Source organism: Arabidopsis thaliana, chromosome 5 (assembly GCF_000001735.4).
Source record: "Arabidopsis thaliana chromosome 5, partial sequence".
NCBI lineage: Eukaryota > Viridiplantae > Streptophyta > Magnoliopsida > Brassicales > Brassicaceae > Arabidopsis > Arabidopsis thaliana.
In genome coordinates, this window is record NC_003076.8 from 19,733,674 (window position 1) to 19,757,643 (window position 23,970).

General features: G+C 31.7%; 7 protein-coding genes, 2 long non-coding RNA genes and 2 other non-coding genes across 23 annotated transcripts; 2 read left to right on the forward strand and 9 right to left on the reverse strand.

The window, feature by feature from the left end:
* Window positions 1-208: 208 nt before the first annotated feature.
* Window positions 209-2,053, reverse strand: AT5G48657 (defense protein-like protein). Of its 6 annotated transcripts, none has more exons than NM_203181.2 (4): window positions 1,838-1,996; window positions 831-1,262; window positions 559-741; window positions 209-485 (listed from the first exon to the last, which is right to left on the reverse strand). In NM_203181.2, exons 1-4 carry the CDS (start codon window positions 1,841-1,843, stop codon window positions 447-449), a joined length of 660 nt encoding a protein of 219 aa, NP_974910.1. In that variant the 5' UTR covers window positions 1,844-1,996; the 3' UTR covers window positions 209-446. The 6 variants fall into 6 exon arrangements, with proteins under 6 accessions (NP_974910.1, NP_001332109.1, NP_001332111.1 ...); NM_001344795.1 differs by having other exon boundaries at window positions 211-485; window positions 1,838-2,053; NM_001344794.1 differs by having other exon boundaries at window positions 209-741.
* Window positions 2,054-2,866: 813 nt separating this feature from the next.
* Window positions 2,867-4,865, forward strand: AT5G48660 (B-cell receptor-associated protein 31-like protein). Of its 2 annotated transcripts, NM_001344798.1 has the most exons (3): window positions 2,974-3,430; window positions 3,517-3,598; window positions 4,281-4,865. In NM_001344798.1, exons 2-3 carry the CDS (start codon window positions 3,541-3,543, stop codon window positions 4,652-4,654), a joined length of 432 nt encoding a protein of 143 aa, NP_001330883.1. In that variant the 5' UTR covers window positions 2,974-3,430; window positions 3,517-3,540; the 3' UTR covers window positions 4,655-4,865. The 2 variants fall into 2 exon arrangements, with proteins under 2 accessions (NP_199677.1, NP_001330883.1); NM_124243.3 differs by having other exon boundaries at window positions 2,867-3,598.
* A 107-nt stretch (window positions 4,866-4,972) lies between these two features.
* Window positions 4,973-6,168, reverse strand: AGL80 (AGAMOUS-like 80). Its single transcript, NM_124244.3, has one exon. The coding sequence runs from the start codon at window positions 6,115-6,117 to the stop codon at window positions 5,152-5,154; it is 966 nt and encodes a 321-aa protein (NP_199678.1). The 5' UTR covers window positions 6,118-6,168; the 3' UTR covers window positions 4,973-5,151.
* A 4,333-nt stretch (window positions 6,169-10,501) lies between these two features.
* On the reverse strand, window positions 10,502-10,573 carry AT5G48675. The gene has a single exon. It is a non-coding gene; the product is annotated as a tRNA-Lys (tRNA).
* Window positions 10,574-10,730: 157 nt separating this feature from the next.
* AT5G48680 (Sterile alpha motif (SAM) domain-containing protein) lies at window positions 10,731-12,519 on the reverse strand. The gene is made up of 6 exons (NM_124245.5): window positions 12,262-12,519; window positions 11,971-12,038; window positions 11,613-11,860; window positions 11,434-11,508; window positions 11,277-11,339; window positions 10,731-11,099 (listed from the first exon to the last, which is right to left on the reverse strand). Exons 1-6 carry the CDS (start codon window positions 12,378-12,380, stop codon window positions 11,052-11,054), a joined length of 621 nt encoding a protein of 206 aa, NP_199679.2. The 5' UTR covers window positions 12,381-12,519; the 3' UTR covers window positions 10,731-11,051.
* Window positions 12,520-13,352: 833 nt separating this feature from the next.
* Window positions 13,353-15,388, reverse strand: AT5G48690 (ubiquitin-associated (UBA)/TS-N domain protein). Of its 3 annotated transcripts, none has more exons than NM_124246.3 (10): window positions 15,280-15,388; window positions 15,071-15,166; window positions 14,910-14,986; window positions 14,755-14,837; window positions 14,608-14,668; window positions 14,471-14,538; window positions 14,312-14,393; window positions 14,139-14,222; window positions 13,989-14,072; window positions 13,353-13,917 (listed from the first exon to the last, which is right to left on the reverse strand). In NM_124246.3, exons 1-10 carry the CDS (start codon window positions 15,293-15,295, stop codon window positions 13,597-13,599), a joined length of 972 nt encoding a protein of 323 aa, NP_199680.2. In that variant the 5' UTR covers window positions 15,296-15,388; the 3' UTR covers window positions 13,353-13,596. The 3 variants fall into 3 exon arrangements, with proteins under 3 accessions (NP_199680.2, NP_001119397.1, NP_001332692.1); NM_001125925.1 differs by having other exon boundaries at window positions 14,751-14,837; NM_001344799.1 differs by having other exon boundaries at window positions 13,353-14,072.
* A 432-nt stretch (window positions 15,389-15,820) lies between these two features.
* On the reverse strand, window positions 15,821-16,340 carry AT5G48700 (Ubiquitin-like superfamily protein; the record flags this gene model as incomplete). Its single annotated transcript, NM_124247.1, has 3 exons — window positions 15,821-15,904; window positions 15,993-16,148; window positions 16,227-16,340. The coding sequence occupies 3 exons, from the start codon at window positions 16,338-16,340 to the stop codon at window positions 15,821-15,823; spliced, it is 354 nt and encodes a 117-aa protein (NP_199681.1).
* A 3,313-nt stretch (window positions 16,341-19,653) lies between these two features.
* AT5G07195 lies at window positions 19,654-19,947 on the forward strand. Its single transcript, NR_142985.1, has one exon. It is a non-coding gene; the product is annotated as an other RNA (long non-coding RNA).
* Window positions 19,948-21,391: 1,444 nt separating this feature from the next.
* On the reverse strand, window positions 21,392-22,378 carry AT5G48710 (Ubiquitin-like superfamily protein; the record flags this gene model as incomplete). Of its 4 annotated transcripts, NM_001344800.1 has the most annotated exons (5): window positions 22,207-22,378; window positions 21,986-22,040; window positions 21,795-21,912; window positions 21,552-21,704; window positions 21,392-21,478 (listed from the first exon to the last, which is right to left on the reverse strand). In NM_001344800.1, the coding sequence occupies exons 3-5, from the start codon at window positions 21,897-21,899 to the stop codon at window positions 21,392-21,394; spliced, it is 345 nt and encodes a 114-aa protein (NP_001318763.1). In that variant the 5' UTR covers window positions 21,900-21,912; window positions 21,986-22,040; window positions 22,207-22,378. The 4 variants fall into 4 exon arrangements, with proteins under 4 accessions (NP_001318763.1, NP_001331738.1, NP_199682.1 ...); NM_001344801.1 differs by having other exon boundaries at window positions 21,795-22,040; NM_001344802.1 differs by lacking the exon at window positions 21,392-21,478 and having other exon boundaries at window positions 21,493-21,704; window positions 22,207-22,319.
* AT5G07205 lies at window positions 22,242-22,647 on the reverse strand. The gene has a single exon (NR_142986.1). It is a non-coding gene; the product is annotated as an other RNA (long non-coding RNA).
* A 511-nt stretch (window positions 22,648-23,158) lies between these two features.
* Window positions 23,159-23,531, reverse strand: AT5G07235. 2 transcript variants are annotated; one of them, NR_144257.1, is made up of 2 exons: window positions 23,478-23,501; window positions 23,214-23,389 (listed from the first exon to the last, which is right to left on the reverse strand). It is a non-coding gene; the product is annotated as an uncharacterized misc_RNA (transcript). The 2 variants fall into 2 exon arrangements; NR_144256.1 differs by having other exon boundaries at window positions 23,159-23,531.
* Between the last annotated feature and the right edge of the window lie 439 nt (window positions 23,532-23,970).

Sequence of the window (23,970 nt, forward strand, 5' to 3'; positions counted from 1 at the left end):
TAAACGGATTCTGATTTTACACTTAAACGAGGTTAAAACTCGGTTTGGATTTAAAATTAACGGTTAGGATTTATATTTTATAATTAAACGATGTTAAGTGTCGGTTTAGGTTTACAAAAAGAGATTAGAGTTTAGATTTTTTGTAACTAAACGAAATTAAATATCGTCTTGGGTTTATAAAAGAATAGTTAAGGTTTGTATATTATAATTAAGTAAATTTAATTTTTGTTTATTATAATAGGAGGTGAATAAAAGGATTCACCCCTATAAATGAATCTGAGTATTGTTCAAAAAAACGCAAATAGAGTAACAGAAGTTGCATAATGTTTTAGCAAAAACTACTCCTTACATCTCCATAAGAATAACAAAGATATTATTAAAAAAAATCAAGCAGAAGCAAATAAAAAAAAAGAGGATTATGTAAAAAAGGGAAATGATCATCTTCATTAGCTTCCCTTTCGGCTCCATGGAGGAAAACAGCAACCCTACACATAACAACGTCAATTGTAAAAAAAGAGGATTTATGAAAGAAAGGGAAATGATATTTTGGTTATCTACCTTGGGACTAGAAGGTAATGGTTGATGATGTTGGTCGATGATGGGTCGAGTCGGGGTGCTATGATCGGTTCCATTGTAAGATCTCGCTTGGTTCCTATCTTCTTTCACTTTGTCAAAGATAAGTGTGTAACTCTGATTTTCCATGTTAGAACCCGTTCCAGGAAATGGAGGAATAGTCGCCACCTAATTGAGAAAAATACACTTACTTAGCGATATATATTTATGAGTTGTGACACATATTTTGTACTATAAAATGGTAAAGTTATGCATACCCTTTCACTACTTTGCCCTCTAAGATTGCGTATTGGCCGCGCCGGGACATGATCACGTGATTGCCGTCTATTTATTTCTGTTGGATTTCCCATTGATCTGCCACCTCCACCATATGTTTGATGGTTGTATGTTTCTGGTGTGGGAGGAACTGATCTAACTCTGTTGTTTCTTTCATTGTGTGCAGGAGACGGTCTGAATTCGGTTTCGTCTCTGCTATTGAATCTTTCATGTCTTGGTCTAACATTATGGTTTGGTGGTTGTTGGTCAGGCCTAGACATATTTCGATTTTGTGCAGCGTTTGGATTCATATCTGGATATTCATTCGGGTTGGCCACGTTCATATTTTTCTTGCTCTTGCTTGCTTTTTCGAACACGACCGTGAATGGAGCATCTTCGGTCCAGTCTCCGAATTTGGGCACGTGTGGACGATTCTATAACCACAAGAACCAAAAAAAAAAGATTTTGAGAAACATAGGCTTGCATTTAAATTGAAAGTAGGAGACATAAATATTAGAAAATCGAAATCTCATATATACGGTATTTTGGAGTTGATGCCAGAGATTTACAGTTGAAACTTTGTTTTTGGCTAAATGTTTAGAGCTGAATCTTAAGGTGCAAGAAACATAAACCTTATCTCTTTTTTTTTGGTTTTGATTGAACAGAAACCTCATCTGTAGAATCTAAGTATAATTTCATTACATATGAATTATATTGATGTTCAGAAGATGACCAAAAAGAATTAGGTGATCTTCCTACGCATAAATGTCAAACAAAAGAAAATCTCATGATACCGCCGATTCTAAAACAAAACACTATATGTCCTAAACAGGATGATATAGGATCCATATTTAGAACTACAAATATTTGACAATTACTCTCCATTCTCACGGAATAAAACTCAGAGATTGTGGGTATAATAAATACTACACTTGTAGGATAATAAGCTTTAGAAAATCAAAATAAAAAGAAGACTAAAACCACACCCAAAAGAAAAAAAAAAACTTACTGCCATATTTCTGAATGTCAAGCAGCCAGAATGAAGAATTGCTTCAAGGAGTCTGAAACAAAGAGAGATTATTGAAAGATAGAGAGAGAGGTAAGAGACGTGTAAACACGAAGGCGTTGACAATTCATTGTCATTGACTTGTCTTTCTTGTGATTGCGTAAACCAACGACGACTCATTCTACGGTGCTAGTTGGTCTTCTTTGCACCTTAATGATTAACGAATAGTTCCAACGAACGACGCGCTTCATGCTTGTTTTATTAATCAAAATAAAATAATTGCATACTAGGTATTATCCGATCACATAAAAATTATAGTTAATTGGTCCAATAACCTAATTGAGTTTGTTGACCACAAAAAAAACTACTATTTGAGAAGGTTAATTTCGAAATTAGACAAATAAAAAAAGAAGTTAAGTTGACCAATATTTGTGACATACCATGTATAACTTTTGTTAACTAGTATCAAATAATTGAGTAATTGACATATAGCTATTTGAGATAGATAATAAAGTTAGAGATGGTATGCCTAAAATTCTTTTATGAAAAAATGAAAGAATTTATGAAGAATTTATTAAGCTACAAGTTAAACTTATTCTCAACTATGTGAGTAGAGAAACTTTATAGAACAAGGCGGAGTAATGTTTTTGGTTTCGTAAAGGTATGGGAAAGAAAGTGAATGACAGAAATTACCTAAGGCCATCCCAATTGTAACAGAACTTGAGGGTGACTTCCCTTTGTTACCATGACAGCTTGCACTCCTCCCACGATGGATCAAGTCTCTAACTCGGCTCCTTAAATTCTTTCCAATGTTTTTTGGTCTCTTTTCTTGTAAATAACCTTTTGTATATTGAATAAATTTGATATACTAACCAAAAAAATCCACAATTCAATGGAAAAAAAAAAACAGATGCAACTTTACCATTGCTTCGTCATCTCTCTTAAAAGTAAAGCAAAAGGACAAATTTATTGTTGCTTTTACAAAGGCATGAGTAGTTTTAGACTTTAGAGTAGAGTATAGAGTTCACTCTTAAATTTTAAGTTTACATAATTAATTAGTACACCACTAATCACAACCATTGATCTCCCTCTCTCTCGCTAGATTAGTACTAAACAACATTTATACCTTTATGCTTTCTACTGAACTTTTCTCAGATCCTTCTTCACTCTTCAGTGTTTCCTCTCTCCTACTAAAACCTTCTTCAGTTTCTTGAATTCAATTCTTCTCTTAGTCTTCTCCATTTTATGATTTCTTGGTGGTATCAAGAACTCAGTGACCGATTTCTTGAAAAAGCTAATGAGTTTTAGATAAACTCGTTGCTTGCTTTCTCTTCATTCTCCGATCTGGGTTTTGGTTTTAAATCCATACCCAAGTAGCAAAACTAGAAGACAAGAGCTATAGAAATTAGGGTTTAGAGTTTACCTTATTGGTGAATTGTGGTAAAGGAACAAACTTTAGGGGGAGAACTCATTCAGACATGATTCAGTTACTGTTTCTAGTTCTATTTGTGGAAGGTGCGATTGCATTCTTACTGTTGATAAAGATTGGTCCTTTGAGAGAGCTTGTGATTAAAAGTCTTGACCAGATGAAGATGGGTAAAGGTCCTGCCACTGTGAAAACAATCGCTGGAACTATGTCTGTTATTCTCTTTTCTAATCTTATGAGCATTGTCAAGATCCAGAATAAAGGTGCAAAGCTTGGGACAATGTCTCCTATGGATCAGGTTCTTTGGAGAACACACTTGCTTGAAGCTTCTTTATTGGGTCAGTTTCTCTCTTTTTTTCTCTTGATGTGATAAAAATTGAACCATAGGGCTTTGTTATTTGATTGTTGTCTTGATTTGTCTTTAGCTGTTGGCTTCTGAACAACAGTTGAACCATAGGACTTTGTTGTTTGATTAGTTTTTAGTTATGGTTTCTGAACAAGAGTTGAAATCTTGGCTAGACTTTGTGTTGATCATGGCTCTCAAGTAGGGCTAATACAGCTTTTACTGAATTCTTGTAGGCTTTGTTGTTCATAGAGGAATGATCTGAATAATGCAAATTCGCAAGCTTAAGTTGAGTGAGCACTTCTGTAAGAAGTTAATAATGTTTTGATTAAGAGTTTGTATACCAATTGAGTGGATGGTGGTGTCGATGTATAGAACCACAGTACCGGTGTTTTCGTATCGCACATATGAATATATCTATAGTTGTCTCCAAGGCTCTGTTCTGCTAGTATTCACCAGATTTGAGAAGCTGCTTCGGTAGTTGATAAGTTTGGAACCTGAATCCTTATTAACAGTAACAAAATACTTCCTTTATTGATCTTGATTTGTTGATTACAGTGCATTCACATATGATCTAGCTCTTAGCTATATGTAACACATAAAAATGTTGAGCTATATAAAGTGTGTAACATAATGAAATTACATTTGAAGCTAAAAAATCTTAATGATCATTGCAGGAGTCGTACTTTTTCTCGGCTTTATAATTGACAGAATGCATCACTACCTCAGAAAGCTAATCAATTTGAGAAGCAACGTCGGATCATCGAAAGAAGAACTTGAACAGCTCCAGAAAGAAAGAACCGAACTGAAGGAGAAAGAGGAGAAAGCATCCAAGGAAATCAAGCAGTTGCAAGTAAAATTGTCATCTATTACAGAGAGACTAAAGAAAGCAGAGACTGAGTCAAAAGAGAAAGAGAAGAAACTCGAAACTGCTGAAACACATGTTACGGCGTTACAGAAACAGTCTGCAGAGCTGCTTCTAGAGTATGATAGATTGCTAGAAGATAACCAACATCTCCAAAGCCAAATCTTGGGGAAAACCAAGAGCTGATGTTAAGATTGTCTGGTGTTATTTAACAATGAGAGAGTTTATAGAGTATTGTAGTTGCAGGAATTCTTGCAACATTTTTGTTTTTAGTGTATGGATATTGAATGGTTCTTGTTTCTTCTCAAGTCTTTGGAATGTTTTTGTGACGACAATTATATCAAAATCAGCGTTGAGTATGACAAAGAAAGAGAGCTAAGATAGTTAATTTGTAACTAAAACCCGTTTGGTAAGAGCTTTTCCAAGCTTGGTTGACATATTTGTGGGGAAAAACACATATCACATGGAAAAATAAACAACAAAAATAAAAGTATCACACATCTACGACTTTAAAAGGCATAATTATTGCAAAACTATAATAGTAAAGATAACACAGTCACAAACTCACAACTTTGAGAACATAAACTGTAATGCAATTTATTACACACAAAAAAACTTAAAGCTGATCATAATTTCACTTATCAATTCATCCAAATTATTGTAATATAACATTTAACAAAAACCTAATGGAACCATGTTTTATTGGTAATACTTGAACTAGTAACAGGGATGATGCTGCTTGAGTTGGCGGCATCAAGAGCGTTGGAAGATTCGTCATGGATCTGATGTTGGTGCTCCTGTGGCTGGTGATGGATGTGGTTGTGGTGGTTATCATCCATGAATTGATATCCCATTTGCTCTGTCTGATACCTCATTTGCTCAGGATGGTTCATCATTTCCATAAACCATTCTTGATTTTGATTATAGTTCTGATTTAAATTCAGATTTAGATTTTGAGGTTGCTCATTAAGTCCAACATGTTGAGCCGCCGGATGACGAAATTGTTGAAGATCAATAGGATTAACAAAATTCGCGACAGCCGCAAATGAGGAAGAAGAACCCACCTCATAAATTGTAGTGGTGGGAGCTGTTGTAGCGACCAAATTCGGCATTGGTATATTCCCTTCAGAAGCAGCTACCGCAACAGAAGAAGATTCACCAATCTCCGTACCAGAATTTCGTAAAATCTCAATCCTGCGATTAACATCTTTAAGATATTGCTCAATCATATAACCCAAATCATTAAGATCCACAATATTCAAATGAAACATCTCCATGTTTCCAATCAAACATTGGAACATGACTTCAGTCATCTCTAGCTCCCTACTATCCTTTCTTTGTCTCCTCAAAGTTTCTGTCGCTTTCGCGATTCTTTGTTTGAGAAAACCCTCTTGATCTACCATCTTTTTGTGTTGATCCATCTCTGGGAGTGTCCTAAATTCTGAAACCACCCTTTGCACACCGGAATTTGATGGCCACACTTCAGGGTTGGTATCATACGGGCTGTAGATGATCGCACATGCAGTGATGCCACAAAGAGTCGAGAGTTCGTGTACCTTCTTCATCAAACCCTTCTTTCTTTTTTTGAAAGTCGCTTTTCTTGAAGAATCGTTGGAAATGTAAGCAAGTTTCACTTTCTTTCTTGTCATTGAAAAAATATTTCTCTTTGTTTTTTCTTTTTTATTTGTGTATTTTGTTTTGAGATTGTGAATATGTACTGTTATATATATATAGTAATGAAAGGGTACAAAATTTTGTTTCTTTTAGTAAGTGACATTTAATTTTAGATTACAGGTAGTCAAAAAATATAAAATATTTACTGCTAATAAAATTGTGTTATATAGGGTATCTTTTCTTTTATTACAAGAAAAAAATCTAAACGTCCAAATCAAGCTTAATGCATGAACATTATATTAAAAAATCTGAATGGATTTTAGATACAGATGAAAACCGTTTTTCATTTTACATGTATTAGGACTACTGGTTTGACATATGAAAATACTATTGTCCAAAAGTCATAGATAAATATTGTATTAATCTAATATGAGAATGATAATATGAAAACAATAAAATAGAATAAACAATTTTACTTTTTAACAACAATAATCAAGAAATATCAATCTAGTAATGTTATTTAATCAAAATGCATTTAGTACAATTATTTAAAAATATAATTTCAAATATTGTGATAACTAGTAGGATTTGGTATTATAAGATAGTCAAAGATTCTGTTTCAATATATTTTTGTGATTTTTTTCTTTACTGGAAACAATGAATATAGGTTATTGAATGATCTAAGCATCATAGAGTTAATCTAAAAAAATCGTTTCATAAATCTCATGCTTTTGCATAGATAGGAATTTTACAATACACACTAGATTTTAACCCGTGGTATACCGCGGGACGATTTATTTTTTAAAAGTAATATATATTAAAATTTGCAAATTTTATTTTTATAAAATATTTATATTTTATAGTTTATAATTGTTATTAAGTAACGCTATACCACGAATCCATGAGACAATTGTTAAAAAACTGAAGTTGTAACCCCTATTAAAACAACATATTAATAATATTTTAAAATTTTATAAAAATTGATTCAAATACATCCACCATATAACCCAATTCCAAAATAAAACCTGTTCTATAATTTATTTACCCGTCCTGTGATTTTTCTTTTAAAGTAATAATTTTTAAAATTTAAGAATTCTTTTTTATATATATAAGTTTTGCAAATTGTATCATTCTCTAATACATTTATAGTTTATAATTTAATTTTATATATAGTAACATTATACATACCACATAACATTTTTGGTTTTATATAATTTTTTCTAAATTAGGATGATTTGATATGTTTAATATTAGTGGTCTTAAGAAATAATAAATTAAAGATTTAACCCGTATTGAAACGGTGGATTAATTATATTTTACTTTTTTATTAATGTTGATTCAAAAACCCGTCACTCCAAATCCGTCTTGCCAAAAAGCCATTTATTTTATTAATATTAATTTTACTAATGATATGACTCTGAATTATAATTTAAATATTTTAGCTGATAACATAGGAGTAGACCATATTTATTTAATAGGGGAATGTACCATATGACCCGAATGCATTTTTACCCAAATCCACCAAAAAAGTTTTGCAAAAATACTATAAAGATAAGAAACGATAGTCGGTTTTGATAGGTATAAGATTAGCAAATATATTAGTTAGTTTAAATTAGTTAAAGAATACAAACTTAAAAGGAATATTACACTTTATTCGAATATAGTATCAAAACTTATATAACACAGAGATTTGATAATTTTTTAATTGTTGAATACTTTTTTTGTGCTAATTTTTATGTGATTAAGATTTAATTGATTTTGTATATAAAATATTAAATTGTTTTACGAACTTATTTGTTTATAATTTGGTAACAGATAAATATTTGAGTATTCAGTATATTTTGCTTCAGTTTAGGAAATCTTTGATGATCCGTCTTTAGATCCAATAAGCCCTATAATCTAGATACTAACTTGTAGTATACCGCATGTAGGCTTATATTTTAGTTAAACTAAAAATTTTTATCGTAAAGATGATTTAAAAATATATGATATTATTTTATTTGATTTTAAATGTATAGTAAACTGTGAGTTGTATATGTTTTGTTGATATTATCTATATTGTTTAGTGTTTAAGATTATACACTTGTAGTTTGATTGTTAATTTAAGAGTTTCACCTGTAGTATACCATCTTGTATTAATATCGATCTAAACCCGTCAATTTTAGGATTTTTCAGCTTGTATTAAAAACTGAATCACATCATACACATAAAAAAATCTAATATGTTATTAATTATTGTAGTATATAAGATTATAAATTTTCAATATAATATGTATGAAATTAAATATAAATATTTCAAATTATGACCCGTTACTCAGTAGAAATATAAGTTTTCTTAAATATATTTTTCACCCGTTATAATATTTTTTCATGTATTGAACAGTTTATATTTGTTTTTAAAAATTATAATTATGGCATATGCGAAAAAACTCTAATTATTTTTTTATAATGATGATATTATTTTTTCGCAAAAATAGAATCATATAAAGATGAGAAGTGAATTATAATAATTAATAAAAAATTAATATGATAATTTAGATATCAAATCTAATTTGTTGATTTTAATTGGTTACTTTTTTGGAAATTAATAATGTATTTCATTTTTCTAATTAAATCAAATTAATTAAAATTTAGATATCAAATCTAATATGTTAATTTTGATTGGTTATTATTTTTGAAAATTAATAATGTATTTTGTTTTTAAATTAAATTTTATTAATTAAATTAGTATTTGACTTTTTAATCTTTAAAGAGATAAATTAGTTTACTCTTTAAAATTTTATTTCTAATGGCATACCTATGTAATTACTTACAAAAATTAAAGTTATATTTAAAATGTACTTCCCAAATAATATAGTTGGATCATATGAAGTATAAATATTTCAGAAATAAAGGCATGTACAATTATACCACATTTCTTAACATTTCTTAAATGAAAAATAAAATAAATAATTGAGGGTGGTAACTTAAATAATAAAATTTTAGAAGGGACATGATGGGAAATTGTTTTGTAGCCAACTTGTGATGTTATCAGAATATTACAAGTCACATTAGTAATGAATCAGACTATCAGAGTGTATATTGAAAATCAAAAGTCTAACCAACTGTACATACATTCTTAGAATAAAATAATTGGTATAAGTATATTTATATGGAATTTATAAAAAAATGTATAATATAGAAAAACTCTACATAGTAGTTGTAGAGAAATTGGCAAAAATAACCATAAACATTTATATTTTGTCAAATAATCATATAACATAAATGGTCTTCCTGGAAAGTACTATTAGAGTTTTTTTTTTTTAAAAACAGTGTAAAAGACAATTAAGAATAAAAAGTATCTAGAGCAGAATTTTTTATTTTTGGTATTGTTTTTTTTATTTAAACTCTAAAAAAAATTTAGCTTGTTTAGATAGATTTACTATATTTTATGATTTATATGTAAACATGTGTTAGTGTATATGTTCTATATTGAATGAAACGTTTTACTAAGTCACATATACATTTAGTTTTTTGAAAATTAAAATCGTAGCCTGAGCGAAGTTTTAAAAGGGGTTTCAAGATTCATTTAGTTTTTACAAAAATTGATTGCAAATAAATATAAAGATATGAAAAAAGAAATTATTCAAAAAGAAAAATAGAAAGAGAAAATGAAAAGAAAACAAGAGTAAAGAAAATGCGCATGTAAGGGCAATACGGTTCTATTATTAATTTACACATGAAATATCATAACATCAAGGTTATGAATGGTGACATAAACCGCATTCAAAACCGCACCGCAACAGTGATATAAAAGTATCAAAATTTCTACATATACATATGTATCTATGTATTTTCATTATTATTGCACCGCACCGCATTTCCCTGCACCACAAAACGCAGCCACTATTCGGACCGCAAATCTAGAGCAATTAAGGTGAAAGAGAAATAAGAGTAACTGAGCTCAAAGAAAAAAATCAAATCAAGAGTAAAAGTTAGATTTTTTTTAAAATTAAGAGTAAAAGTTAAATTTGAGTAAAAGTTAAATCAAATCAAGAGGAAAAACGAAAATCAAATCAATTAAAATTATTTTTCATTTTTTTTTCTTAAATTTAGAAACGCAAAGACTATAACCAAAAAAACAAAATTCTAAGAGCTATAATAAACTAAAAGTTTATTAATTTGGAGAGCTATAACAAAACAAAAGTTTTTCACTTTTTTTTTTCATCAGCATTTGGTTAGAGTCTTTGGGTTTTTAAATTTTACAAAAAAAAATAAAATCTAAACTTTTATTTATGTTAAAACAAATTTTGTAAGTATAACAAAAGTAGCATTCACTACCGTTGATAACTTGATATAGAACACAGACTTCCACATGCTTTAAATAGAAATCATAAAATATAGTAATATTTCAAACAATAAATAAAAAAAAAGCTCTAAACGCCGTCTGTGGGGATCGAACCCACGGCCACGTGGTTAAAAGCCACGCGCTCTACCACTGAGCTAAGACGGCTTCATGTTATCTATTCTTATTTTAATAAATGTTTCAAGTTATATTCATAAGACCAATAACTCTTGCCTCCTTACTACATAATCTGGTCTTAAACACCTCTTCAATCTTCATTATCATGTCTTTTCTTTGCAAATTGAGGATTGTAATTTAGAGTCTTTCGAATTCCGTTTTTCATTCGCAAAACTTGGTGAATGATCAACTCTTGTTTCTTACATTCCAGTCACAAGTTTGTTTTCTTGTTCGCATTGCTTTGATACAAAGTTCACTAAAGGAAGCAAGATCTTAAACACATTCCAACATTGCTCCTCTTGTCTCTCTATGTTAAAAGGTTACAACTGTTTAATCTCAAAACTCTAACTACTTGTTGTCTCTTGAGATACATATGAGAAAGATAAAAAGACAATGAAAAGTCAAAATGCAGCATCTTTCTGACAATATCCGAGATGTGTATCATCATGCACCTAAGCTCGAAGCTGGACTATCCACGGTTATCTCCCAAAGCAAGAAGTATCTTCTTCCTAGGTCCCTGAAAAAGAACACATCTTGTCAACATTTCAAACAAAGAAACTCGAATCTAAACATTGTCTTCTTAATAGCAACCATATTAAATATGGAGCAAAACTGAGGCCATGACTATTAGTAAGGTATGCTGATATCAAGCATTGCAACAACAAATCTTGTGGAAGCTTATCAAGGACTTTACCATTGGTATGAGCAAAGCTTTGAGGTCATCATCTGTCATATGCCTAAGAGCATCCATATCAACCTGCAAAAAGATGAAAACCAATAAGAATCCTTGTACATCTATAGATGTCATCAAGAAGAGAACACAGAAACTAACAGTAAATACATGTACATACTTCTTCCACTTGAAATGCAGTCGAATATTTCTCGAGACCCAATGATTCCAGGAAGCTATCAACCGATGCATCATTCTGAACCAAAAGATAACAAACTGAGAACTAGTACTGATGAAACATCTATATGGCATAAAACACTGGTGAAGAATTATATAGTTGGAGAGAATGAATTATATTGCCTGCTGTGGATCCTTCTTGGTAGCTCTATTCGGAGCCGCTCTAGTCTCGGGTTTGGTTCCCACTGAAACCTTCTTTATGGCTGGTCTAACAGCCTCCCTTTTACTGTTCTTTGTTTGTGGATTCACTGTCCTGGATAACTTATCTCGTAGATCCGCCACGCTTACACTAAATACTCGTCCACCAATTTGCGAGCCATGACGTTTCTTTTGGAGCTTCAAGCGAAGATCTTTAGGGTCAACTCTACGTTCTTAGCAAAGTCAATACAACAGAGTCAACAACCAAACAGAATATACATACACAAGCATTCAATGATTGTAAGTAAAACAAGCAAAGGAATAGTGATAGCTAACAACATACTTGAAAGCCGAGGCTCGTCATCGTCTTCGAAAAGATCATGCTCCCACTTATCATCATCTTGCCTTCCTCTGAATACAATTAGGTAATAATACTCATCACGCTTTTGTTTAAACATCACAAAATCAATCATAATACAGAGCTAAAATCTATGGAACTGTTTGAAATTGTAGTAAAGCAACAGAGTTTATGAGAAAAATCACAACTAGTTATCTTCAATACAAAACCAAAGAGGAGATTCGAAATAAGAATCCATAGAAGTAAGAATTCATAAAAGCAAAGTTTAAATCGAACCTCTTCCTTGTGACTTGTTGTTGTTTGCCGCGAGAAGAGAAGTCACCGGAACCACCATTGAGACGGTTCTTGAACGTTTTGCTGATTTTAGTTTCAGCCACCACTAGATCAGAATACATATCGAATTGGGGAAAACAAAATAAATGAAACCCTAAACCCTGAATTAAAGTGAATTAAGAGGGAGATGAACGAAACCGAACTTGAGCTCTCCAAAGTTACAAAACCCTAAATCTAAATCCGGAAATCTCAGAAACTTGAGCTCGACAGGTTTCACAATATTATTATCAAACAAACCCGGGTCGAATCGGGTCTACCCGAAGTATTATACAATCGGGTCGAATCAAATAAGTCGGGTCAGATAGGTTTATTTCTTTTTTTTTTTTTTTTTCTTACCATAATTTATATAAAAATATATATATCATTAAAACTGAAATATCGGGTTAAATGTTAGTGGGTTTTAAAATTAGTCCAAAAAAAACTTTGTTTTTATATTATACTTTTTTAGATTTTTTAGTACTTATCAAACTGATTTTTTATATTGTGCAGTATGGGAGATTCGAGAGCTTCGTTTAGTCTCGCGACAAGATTTGTTTGGTTTTTGCAATGTATTATCAAAAACTCTCTTTTTCATCTTGTTATATGTTATGACTTATGAGTTGAACATTGTATCTCTTTATTTTTCATGTGTATTGTATGTGGTAACTTTTTTCAATCCAATATAATTTTTGTGAAAAAAAAAGAGAAAAAAAAAACTGATTTTCTCAATAGTTTCAAACAATGAACTTATAATTGTTTATATACAACTCTCACATAAGCTCAATTGCAAGTAACTAACTTCTCCTTCACGTTGCTTCATTCTACATATATATATGTATGTTATACACTTATTTAAACTATGAAACTTCACACTCTTCATCTCCTCTTATTGCTAAGACAATCACCATTATCTTAACTTGTATAAATCAATAGGATCTTTCTACAATCCTCTTTAACCACCGGAGAAGAAAATTTCTCTTATTTTCTCAAATACAAATATGACTTTCTTGATCTAAATCTATCTTTTGCTTCATCTCAACGGTGGTCAACTACTATTGTTAAATCCGTGAGTTTTCCGGCAATTTTAATCTTTTCCTATGAATTTCCCCATCCACATTGAAGTTCTAACTTTTGTTTGAATATCGTACCATAACCATCAATTTTATATATGTATTGATATGGTTACATTTGTTGTTGTAGCCATAGTAACACTTTTTGAGTTTCGACTTGCAAAATAGGCACTTTTACACTTTTTGTCTTATATAGAACATAACAATTCAGGAAGCGAAAGTTTGTTGTTCACGGTCTTTCAGCTTCCGTGGATAGAAGACCAAAGAAGGGATTGGCACTCGCAGAGTTCAACAGAAACGCAGCGTCTCGAAGCCGGTTGATGTCTGAGTCACGTTTCGATAGAGATAAGAACTCAGATCCTTCAACTCTTTTGAATCCACAAAGCTCCATGAACTCAATACCTTCTTTATATCTTCCAACTCTCTCATGGAACAAGCGGTTCTTGAGACGGATTCTCCTGTATCTTTCTTCGTCTGGCTTCTTCGCTACGTTCCTCACAATTGTCAGAAGCGTTTCAAATACCCTCCTCGTGATTCTTGGATCTTCATCCTACAAAAACAAACAAGATTTCATTATCTCTCTTCTTTCGTTTTTTGAATCATCCTATAACGTTTTCTTACTTTGTGGTTTCGTCTTAATGACCTTAAACATTCTCTCATCTCCTCTGCTTTCGAGACTACGCTTGGCGACGACATCACTATTCTCTGTACATGTAATGTTAAGGGCAATATTATCACATTCTTCACAGTAAAATGTTACAAAATGTGTACCTTAGGGTCAAGTGGCGAAACTGGATTTGATGTCGAAGCGGATTCTGTTTCGGTTGGTAATCCGAGCCTCCGTTTTCTCTCCAGCTACAGGATACATTTAATCAAAAATACTGTTAACAGAGAATCATCAGTTTTCAATTTTGAGTGTACAACAAGATATCAAGATCTATCACCTTGTCTGCATTAACTTTCAGCATAATTTTCTCTCTTGCCTTTTTCTCCTCATCTTTCTCAGCCTTCCTCAAAGCTATGTTCCTGTTTTTTATAGCATCCAACATTGTTTTACTTAGTTCAAAGGGCTAATATGAGATTCAAAACTCTCTTTCTCATACCGTTTTCTTTCGTTTTCTTCCGCAATTCGCTTTGTTTCCATCAGCTCTTTCCCTGCTCGTATCCTTTCCTGCAAGAGTGTTAAAGCTTTTAGTCTTCTTCGTGACGATAGTATATGATGCAAGTAATTGCTTTGTACCTTTTCTCTTTCTCTTTCGCGTTTAGTTTCTTGTTCTTCTCTTAGTTTACGAGCTTGTTCCCTGAGAATTAACAATGAAGTCATTTGTCCTAAAAAAGAGTCAAGTTTAAAAAATATGCATATATGTTTAAATGGAGACTTACTTACGATAGTTCTTTTGCTCTTGCATGAGAAGTTTCTGCAGTATCATCAGATGGATTTGGAGACTCAATCTCAATGTTAAACTCCACCTGCAAGACCACCTTTGATCAAAAGTTTTCTATGAAATATATGAAAAAGAAATGAAGATGAATAATACATACCAAAGGCATATTCTCAAACTGCGATTCGTTCTCATGATCTATGATCCAATTCACAGCTGCTTCAAGGCTTGAGTTACCTGAAGATGAAGAGAGAGACAAAATATGGGTGATACTGATCCATGAAATGATTCTTGGAATATGCTGAAGTGGTTAAAACATACCAGAGTGATGCAGAGCCCATGCTGCTCGAGCCATAGAGAATCCCATATCTTCAAGCTCCTTAAGCAATCCATGATTAACCTCAATTGCAGCATTTTCTGTTTCACCAAAAAACCATCAACAACAGCTTTAGATAACAGAAATGAGCCCTCAAAACACCAGAACTATGATATGGTTTGATATTGAAACAGAGAAGAATTATTATTGTTACCGGTTCCGTCTGACATATTTCTAAAAAATCTCAGAGATTTCTTGAACTCTGTATTGATGTTTGAAGCCGATGAAAGAATGGTATCAATTGTATTTGTATAGGATGTTTCATCATTGAATGTACATTAGATTTAAGTAATATAAGAAAAAAAAATTCCTTCTGTTGATTCCCTTTCCTCAAAGTTTGCAACTTTTTGATTCTATTCAAAACTTGTAACAGAAGCAACATATCTTTGTGTTCCTTTCTTGCATGTAACAATGAACCATTTTAGAAATCTAAATCTGCGTATTATTACATCTTAAAAGTGGATAAAACAGAGTATTCAATCAAAGCTTTTCTTATTAGATTAAAGAGAAACTCATTGCTCCTTTATATAGAGGAGACTTGTTTACAGGAATCAAATCGAAAACAATAACTCGTACAAATCAGCACAAGCATAATACTCGGCCCTGTAACTTATTCAGCTAAACGTGATACGAAAATACTCAGAAAACGACTTCAACTTTGACCAATTCCAACATTACATTCACACCAGAAACACTCAAACTCTAAATACTGTAGAAGGACCAAAACCACTTTCTTGAGGCAACAATGCATCGATTTGATCTCCATCTTTCAGCTCCATCTGAGAAAACACAGTGAAAAAAGATCATTTATGAATGATTTATCTTTATATATTATAAGAATCTTTAAGCTTGAATGATAATACATACGTCATCAGCTGTATGATACTCTCGAATTCTTGAGCCATCATCAGATAGAAAGCGAAATGTGTTCCACTCTATGCCTCTCATTTTGGCGTAATATTCCATCAATTTAAGAAGCCTAGCCTTCCTTCTCACCCGGAAGACTTTAACCCCTTCCTCATCCTACATAAATCCACACATGTTATATTAAGTCATGCATGCTAATATAGAAATTGTATAGTTTCAACAATCAAATCTTACTTGACCCTTCACATTCAGAGTAACATGAGTTGATTCCGACTCAACGTCTTTACGCTTTTCCCCTTCCATCTTCACTTCATTCCTTCCATGAATACTACTGCTCTTCGTTGACATTATCTCCACTGGTTGGATCAGATAATTCAGTTCTCAAGACATGATTACGTAGGAATGATTTTTTTTGTTGTTGCTAAAAGGTAGGAGTTAATCGTTGTATATTTATACAAGAAACTGACGAAGATTGAAAGACAAGCGAGACAATACTCCATCGGTCAAAAATTTATGGTCGACCAATTATTACTACTCCCAATGTTAATTCTCTATGACATTCTTTTAGCCAAAACTTCATTGATTAAGGCTTTGAATGGGAGGGAAGCAGAAAAAATACATGTTGACCTTTGCATGTAGTGCTGCTCCTATTATCAAGACATTATTCCTGTATTTTTCTTTTTGTTTTAATATTTATAGTTAAGATTTCTATTTTTTTAAAACAGTTGATCTATCCATGTAGTCCTTCTCTTATCAAGACATCATTCATGTATTTTTATTTTTGTTTTAATATATATATACAAGATTTTTGTTATTTAAAATCAGTTGACATGCATGTGTATGTAGTGCTCCTGTTACCAATACATCATTTATGTATTTTTATTTTTATTTAATATTTATTAATTTAAATCAGTTGATCTTTCCATGTATTCCTCCTGTTACAAAGATCTTATTCATGTAGTATGTTAATTTTAATTTTAATATTTATTTTAAGATTTTGTTATTGAAAATCAGTTGACATGTCCAAATAGTGCTCCTATTACCAAGACACCATTCATGTATTTTATTTTTATTTTAATATTTATAATTAAGATTTATGTTATTTAAACAACAATTGACTCGTCATGTAATCCTCCTATTACCAAAACATTATTAATGTATTTTTATTTTTCATTTAATGTCTATATTTAAGTTACCAAGACATTATTCATCATTCATGTAGTACTGTTACCAAGACACTATTCATGTATTTAAATTTGTGTTTAAATATATTTAAGATTTTGCTATTTAAAATCAGTTGACATGTACATGTAATTCTCTTGTTACCAAGACATCATTCATGTATTATTATTTTTATTTTGATTAATAAAGAAAAATTGTATATAGTGCTCTATATTTTTATATTTGTTTTAGTGTTTAGATTTAAGATTTTTGTAATAAAAATTATTTTGGCGTATCAGTGAAGGACTGAAGAAGACATGAAATTGTCCTCACCTTAACAATTTATAGATTGATTTATGGGTTTAGGACTAACGGGAGATTAGAACCTGATTCAACAACAAACTCGGGCTAGATCAATTATGGTAAACTGGTCAAAGATTAAATCAAATTAGTACCCAAAGTTAATATCCATTATATAATCCACCAACCCAACCAAATCGGTTAATTGATTGTAATGATATATCAATTAAATTAGGGATTGATCCGCTGACAATTTGTTTTCTTTTTTGAAAATTTGTGATTTTTAAAATTTTATGATTATATATTATATATAAAAACTTGAAAATTGTATCATTTTAAAGATAATGATATTTTATATTTTACAAGTATCATTAAGTAACTAATAGTACCACATGACAATTTTATATTATAAAATCTTATCTAAATCAGGTTGATTCGATATATCTAATATTGGTGGTGTTAAAAATAATAAAATGAGAATATAACCCGAATTGGAACAGCGGGTTAATGATATTTACAATTTTTATTAATGTTGATTCAAATTTGCTTTGCCATAACGTTTTCTCGTAAAATAACATGTTTCTTGTTATTTATATTTTTTTCTATGTTCAAATGTTCATAATATTATAAAAACTTTTATTGATTTTAAATATATCAATTATAAAATTTAAAAGTTTTAAATTTACTATAGCCGGTAGAATTAAATGATTTCACTAAAAATCTGAATTGAACCGTCTACAAACTTTTAAATTTGTATGCTTCGTAAGTTAAATTTCCTGCTCATTCTGATTTATATGATCATTTTGATCTTTTTTATATTCTGGCTCAAAATCATAGTCTAAACATTTTAGCCGATTTGGAATGTTAACACACTAAATACTTCATTAATTGAGTAATATATGTACATTTTTAAAATTTTTAAGCACAATATATACTGGAAACAAATTTGTGAATTTTCTTAATTTATGTATTATTAATGATTCAAAACAATTGGAAAAGGTCAAACAAAGATGATAGGAGAATCATAATTATCTTAACCAAAATTTTTAAGTATTATATTATTGAAGTGAAGAAGTGAAGAAGAGTTTGAAAGTTGAGTCTCGTGCTGCTCCATCGTTATTTTGTATCTCACAGCTAATTGAATGGACCTTTCTCTTCTACGGAGAAGAAGAAGAAGTGTAATGGATTCCAAAATGAAGAATCTTAAGTCATCACCATGATGATCAGCCTGATGAAGAGTAATTAAATCTCCCAAGTCCCGAGTACCATGGTAGTGTGTCAAAAGCTGTAGGAAAACAAGAAGATGATGAAGAATGATCAATGACATGATGAAGTAAACTGAAACAAAGAAATTGGGAATAAAATATACCATGTAAGATGATCTTGTTGATGATACAAATCATATCTTCTGAATTAGTCTTCTCGATTAGAGAGGCGAAATATGGAAATTTGTGAGGCCCTATTACAAAATCAGTATAATAAAATATGGAAGGACATAAACCATTCCTAAACTTTTGAGAGAGATCGAATTGTTACTAAAACTGCAATAATTAAGATGATATAGGATTGTTTGTGTAAAAGCAAGTGGTGAGAATTTTGTTAGCTTGCTTTCCAACAAATTGCAAGAAGATCAACAAAGAGATATGCGACCAAGCCTTGTATCAGTTGGTAAGAGCATCTCTAATGGAGAGAGATCTTCATCGACTCTCTCCATTTTTTGAAGTATAAATTTAAAAAAAAATAGAAGAGAGTTTTAGTTTTTTTAAAAGAAAAGATTCATACTCCAATCGTAATTTCTCTTAATGGGGTTCTCAAGAAAAAAATATATATTTTATTTCCTAAAACTTATAAAACTTAATAATTTTTGTAATTCATAAAATAGTAAACATACAGTATTTTAAATTATTTTATTTTATTAGACATAATAATTATTGTAATTCATAAAATTATTAAACATACATTATTTTAAACTATTTTTAAAATAGATGTGCAAAAGAAAAACAAAATATATTATCGGACTGTTGATCGAGTAATTGATTACGATCAAAGCTTTGCTCTATGACATCGGCAAATGGAATACGAGATGAAGAAGTCATATCGTTTGATAGCTTCTAGTATAAATTAAAAGATAACAAAAAAATTAACGAATGTAAAAAAGTCTTTTTTTGTTAAAAATATGTGTTCAATCACAAGACGACACGTGCCATGTTCTCTCAAATTCTCAAAACTCTCTAAAAAGAGCCGCTTCTCTCAGTTAAAACGATTTTAGAACTATTTTTTTGAAATAAATGAGAGAAAACCCATAAGAAATTGAAGAGAACTCCCATTGGAGTTGCTGTATAAGAACCCTCAATCATCAAAACTTTTTTGTTATTGAAATAATACAGAACGTGGTTTAAATTCTTAAATTTTCATGACTATATTTGTTAGTCTTATGAATGGGAAGCAATATTTTTCGGGTCCATGAACGATGGTCCTGCATAGAAGACTGACAATATATGAATCTGTTTTTGTTAGTCCGTACTAGCAGACATGATAGACTAATTCACATGTGAACAAAATCGATTTTGCTAACAGTTTATACATTTTGGTCAGTATTGCAAACGGAAGAAAAGTGACATGCATGGTTCAAAAGAGAGTACAGAACATGAGCAGCTAAACCACCCTGCAACATCCAGAAGAAAAATTTAAATACAAAAGAGAGAGAAATAATAGTGGTCAATATGCAGTAGGCACATTTACGTAGCTTCCCCAAAGAATAGAAATCTATTTGACTATAAGTCTATAAAACCAGTCAAGAGCGATGACAAAAAAAAGAAAAAAAAAAGAAAGAAAGAATAAACACTTGTTACATTAGATATTTGGGATGAACCATCGAGCATCAAAGAACTTGCTAGTGGAAGACATAAATGGCTCGACCTTGCGCGTAGAGAGATTGAAGATAAATATGTGTTTGGTGCCAAATCACAACCATTAAAATAGATAGAGTCTGGCTTGATCCTCTGTTTTATCGATACTTAATGCATATTCTCTTGAATATCTTTGGCAGACACAATGGTTCCAAAGATAATTGTAGAGATAAATACTGAACTAAGAATTGTAACAATATAAATAAAGATGTGAGATACTTCAGGATGATTATGACAACCTCGTCTTCCTCTACAATGGTCATCGTCTACGTCCTGAACTCACACCTGATGATAAGGTAATTTGATCTCAATGTTTCTTGTCTCATTCTTGATTCTTGGCCTAGAATTTGTGATCTAATCTTTTGGTATTTACTGGTGCAGGTTGATATGGAAAACGGAGCAGGAATCGAAGCAATAATTGTTGGGGCAATATAGAGGATTGGATTCGTAACAACATAGTTACCATGATCTGTGATGTCTTTACTTCTATTACTAGTTCTAGGTGGATTTTTGTATGTTGAACTTAGACTTATTGAGGCGCTTTTTTTTCATGAGAAGAGAATGAAAACAAAGACAAGTCTAGATATGGTATTATTGATTTAGTGATTTGTAGAGTTGGAGAAGTGACACTAAACGTGCATTGTTTTCTTTTCAAGATAGATTTTTAGAAGAAAGTTAGCCTCAAAGATCGTCCAAATACCTTGGCTTTTCATAAATCTTTCCTTCTTCGCCTACATGCCTATGGAGGATAAAACAATTCTTTGAAACAAGGGCTTTGTGCATCAGAATTACGTAAGACATGCTAAATTTAAGGGTTGTTAGAGGCACAAGCAACATTAATACAGATAAACTCTTCCTTTTGTTGCTTCCCTTTCCTCAAAGTTATGCAATTTTTTTATTCTATTCAAAACTTGTAACAAAGCTTTTTGTTCCTTTCTTGCATGTAACAATGAACCATTTTCTTGCATATAATATATGGGTTTTAGAAATCTAAATATGTGTACATGTAATTGCATATAACATAAACACTCAAACTCTAAATTTTATAGAAGATGGGCCAAAACCACTTTGTTGACATAACATTGCATCAATCTCATCTCCATCCTTACGCTCCAGCTAAACAAAACACAGTGAACAAAAGATAATTTTATGAATGACGGATCTACAAGTTCGAATGATAAATACATACCTCATCAGGTGTATGATACTCTCGAATCCTCGAGCCATCAAATAGAAAGCGAAATGTGTTCCACTCGATGCCTCTCATCTTGGTGTAAAGTTCCATCATTTTAAGCAGCTTAGCATTCCTTCTCACCCAAAACACTCTAAAATCTTCTTCGTCCTATATAAATCCACACAAGTTATGTTATTAGTCAGATATGTTATATGTATGTACTGAATTAAGAAAATGTAAGGTTTAAACAATCAATACCTGACCCTTAACTTTCAGAGTAACATGAGTTGGGTCCGACACAACTTTACGCTTTTGCCCTTCCATCTTCACTTCATTGCTTCCAACTCTGCTCGTTGTTGACATTATCTCAACCGGTCTGAACAGATATTTCAGTTCTCAATAAATGAATACACAGAAATAAACAAGAACAGTACAGTACAGATCATGACCGATCACTCGGCTTGGCGGCTCAAACGGCGAAGTGGACGGCTCTACAGTAAAGATCTGCGGTGGTTCAAGCCCATGGTTGTTAGGTATAATGGTTCAACAATCAAAGGCAAAACAGAGATTAGATCTAGGATTTGGATGACTTGCAGCACAAGCAACATATCCTATAACCAAAACAGAAAATTCCTGCGCAAGTTACAGAATAAGTCTAGGGTTTTCTTACCCTTAACCGCCTCGAAGATTGGCTACGACTGCTCCGGTGACAGTACGAAGGGGACAACAATAAACAATGGTGGCTCAACTGTCTCTCTCCCACTCACGTGGTGGCTGCTTTTGGGTTTTGATATGCTCAGTGTTTCTTTTGCAAACCCCTCGTCGTTTTTAACCCAAGGATGAAGTTGGGCCTTAATGGGCTGATATTTATGATTTAAAAAACAAATAGCCCATATATTGAGACATGGATGTTACAATCATACTAACGCACTCATGATTTTACTACCTGCAACAAAAACAGAACAAACTGAATTTGCTGTATTCAAATAAGCTACGAAAATGGAAGAAACTTGAACACTTTCGTGTGTTTTATCGAGTAGTTTTGATAACAAAGGCGAGTTGCTGGATTCTTCTTGGAAATTCTAATCTCTGGAAAGCTGACAAGAGCGGATGGTAAATCAAATTCTTGATTAGCATCCAGAGGATATTATTATTAATACAAGATAACTACGATCAGATATTTACTCTTTCATGGTATATACATTTCATTTCCATGATCTCGAAAACCCTTTAATTGAACATAAACTTTATTCGACTTTGCAAGAACATCTTTTCATGATAACATTTCTCCCTAAATGAGAACCAATAGATTAGCTTTGCTAAGTGCATTGGTTAAGTTCTTCTGACAAGTATAAACTTGAAACATATATGACCATCAAACGTAGCTCAAAGCTCGACCCCAAAAGGTCTTGCGTTCATACTTGCTAACGGGTCAAATCCGCCCGCCCCATTGTTCCGTGACTCCAACCTCCAACGACACCGAGTAATAAGATAGTTCCAACTAATTGACCTGAATCTTGGAACATGTTCATGAATTCTCGACACCAAAAATGTTACAAAAAGTATCCATTAAAAAGAGGAAACGTGTTACTTCTATTGAAACAAAGAACCAACAAAACAAAAAAAAAACTTTATGCCTACTTTTTGAATCTTTATAAGTCAAGCTAAAATAAAAGGTTGTGAGGCACAAGCAAAGCTGAGATTTGTTGTATTCGTATAGGAAACACCAATGGACCAAATTTTATACCTTGAGTTTTGATAACAAAGGTAAGTTGCTGGCTTCTTCTTGGAAATCTAATCTTGTATGACGATTCGGGAAGCTAATCAGAGCGGACTGATAGAATTCTATATGACTAAATAACATAGATATAAGCATATAGAATAATTTCCAAAAAGCACTACAAACTTTTGATTTCTAGGAAAGAGTTTGTCCACATGAACCTTGTTTGAGCTTGCTCATCTTCTTCTCCACCTACCTTTGATGACAAGATTGGCCTAGTATCTGATGGTTTTTGGTTGATATCTAATCTTTGAGCTATATACTGATGCAGCTTGATATGAAAGATAGAGATGAAATTAATGTATTGTTGGGTCACTGTAGAGGATTGTATTCGTAATAGTATTGTTACCATGATCTATGATGCTTTTACTTCTTTCAACAACTAGTTTGATGTGCATCTTTTGTTAATTAACTTAGAAAATTGTGGCCATATATCGCTAGAGTTGGCCTGAAGACCAAATGTGACGCTAATCTAAAATACATATATTGCTAAGAAATTCGCTCAAGTTCTTGGGATGATATTTGACCAAAACAAACTGTGATAGATTTGGGCCACAATTACAATTTTTAGCCTACACTAATTATTGGACCAATCATAAGATTGGTTTGGCATTTGTTAAACATAATGTACAAATCTAATCAAAATATCCTAAA

Coding starts and splice junctions, on each gene's coding strand:
- AGL80 (NM_124244.3), bottom strand. CDS start 6,117: ATGACAAGAAAGAAAGTGAAACTTGCTTACATTTCCAACGATTCTTCA.
- AT5G48660 (NM_124243.3), top strand. CDS start 3,313: ATGATTCAGTTACTGTTTCTAGTTCTATTTGTGGAAGGTGCGATTGCA. Junction 3,599..4,280: donor GCTTGAAGCTTCTTTATTGG/GTCAGTTTCTCT, acceptor TGATCATTGCAG/GAGTCGTACTTTTTCTCGGC.
- AT5G48657 (NM_001344796.1), bottom strand. CDS start 1,502: ATGAGGTTTCTGTTCAATCAAAACCAAAAAAAAAGAGATAAGGTTTAT. Junction 1,263..1,397: donor CCAAAAACAAAGTTTCAACT/GTAAATCTCTGG, acceptor TTGTGGTTATAG/AATCGTCCACACGTGCCCAA. Junction 742..830: donor GAGGGCAAAGTAGTGAAAGG/GTATGCATAACT, acceptor TTTCTCAATTAG/GTGGCGACTATTCCTCCATT.
- AT5G48690 (NM_124246.3), bottom strand. Junction 14,539..14,607: donor GCGAAAGAGAAAGAGAAAAG/GTACAAAGCAAT, acceptor ACACTCTTGCAG/GAAAGGATACGAGCAGGGAA. Junction 14,394..14,470: donor GAAGAAAACGAAAGAAAACG/GTATGAGAAAGA, acceptor TATAAAAAACAG/GAACATAGCTTTGAGGAAGG.
- AT5G48680 (NM_124245.5), bottom strand. CDS start 12,380: ATGTATTCTGATCTAGTGGTGGCTGAAACTAAAATCAGCAAAACGTTC. Junction 12,039..12,261: donor CAACAAGTCACAAGGAAGAG/GTTCGATTTAAA, acceptor AATTGTATTCAG/AGGAAGGCAAGATGATGATA. Junction 11,340..11,433: donor CTGCATTTCAAGTGGAAGAA/GTATGTACATGT, acceptor ATCTTTTTGCAG/GTTGATATGGATGCTCTTAG.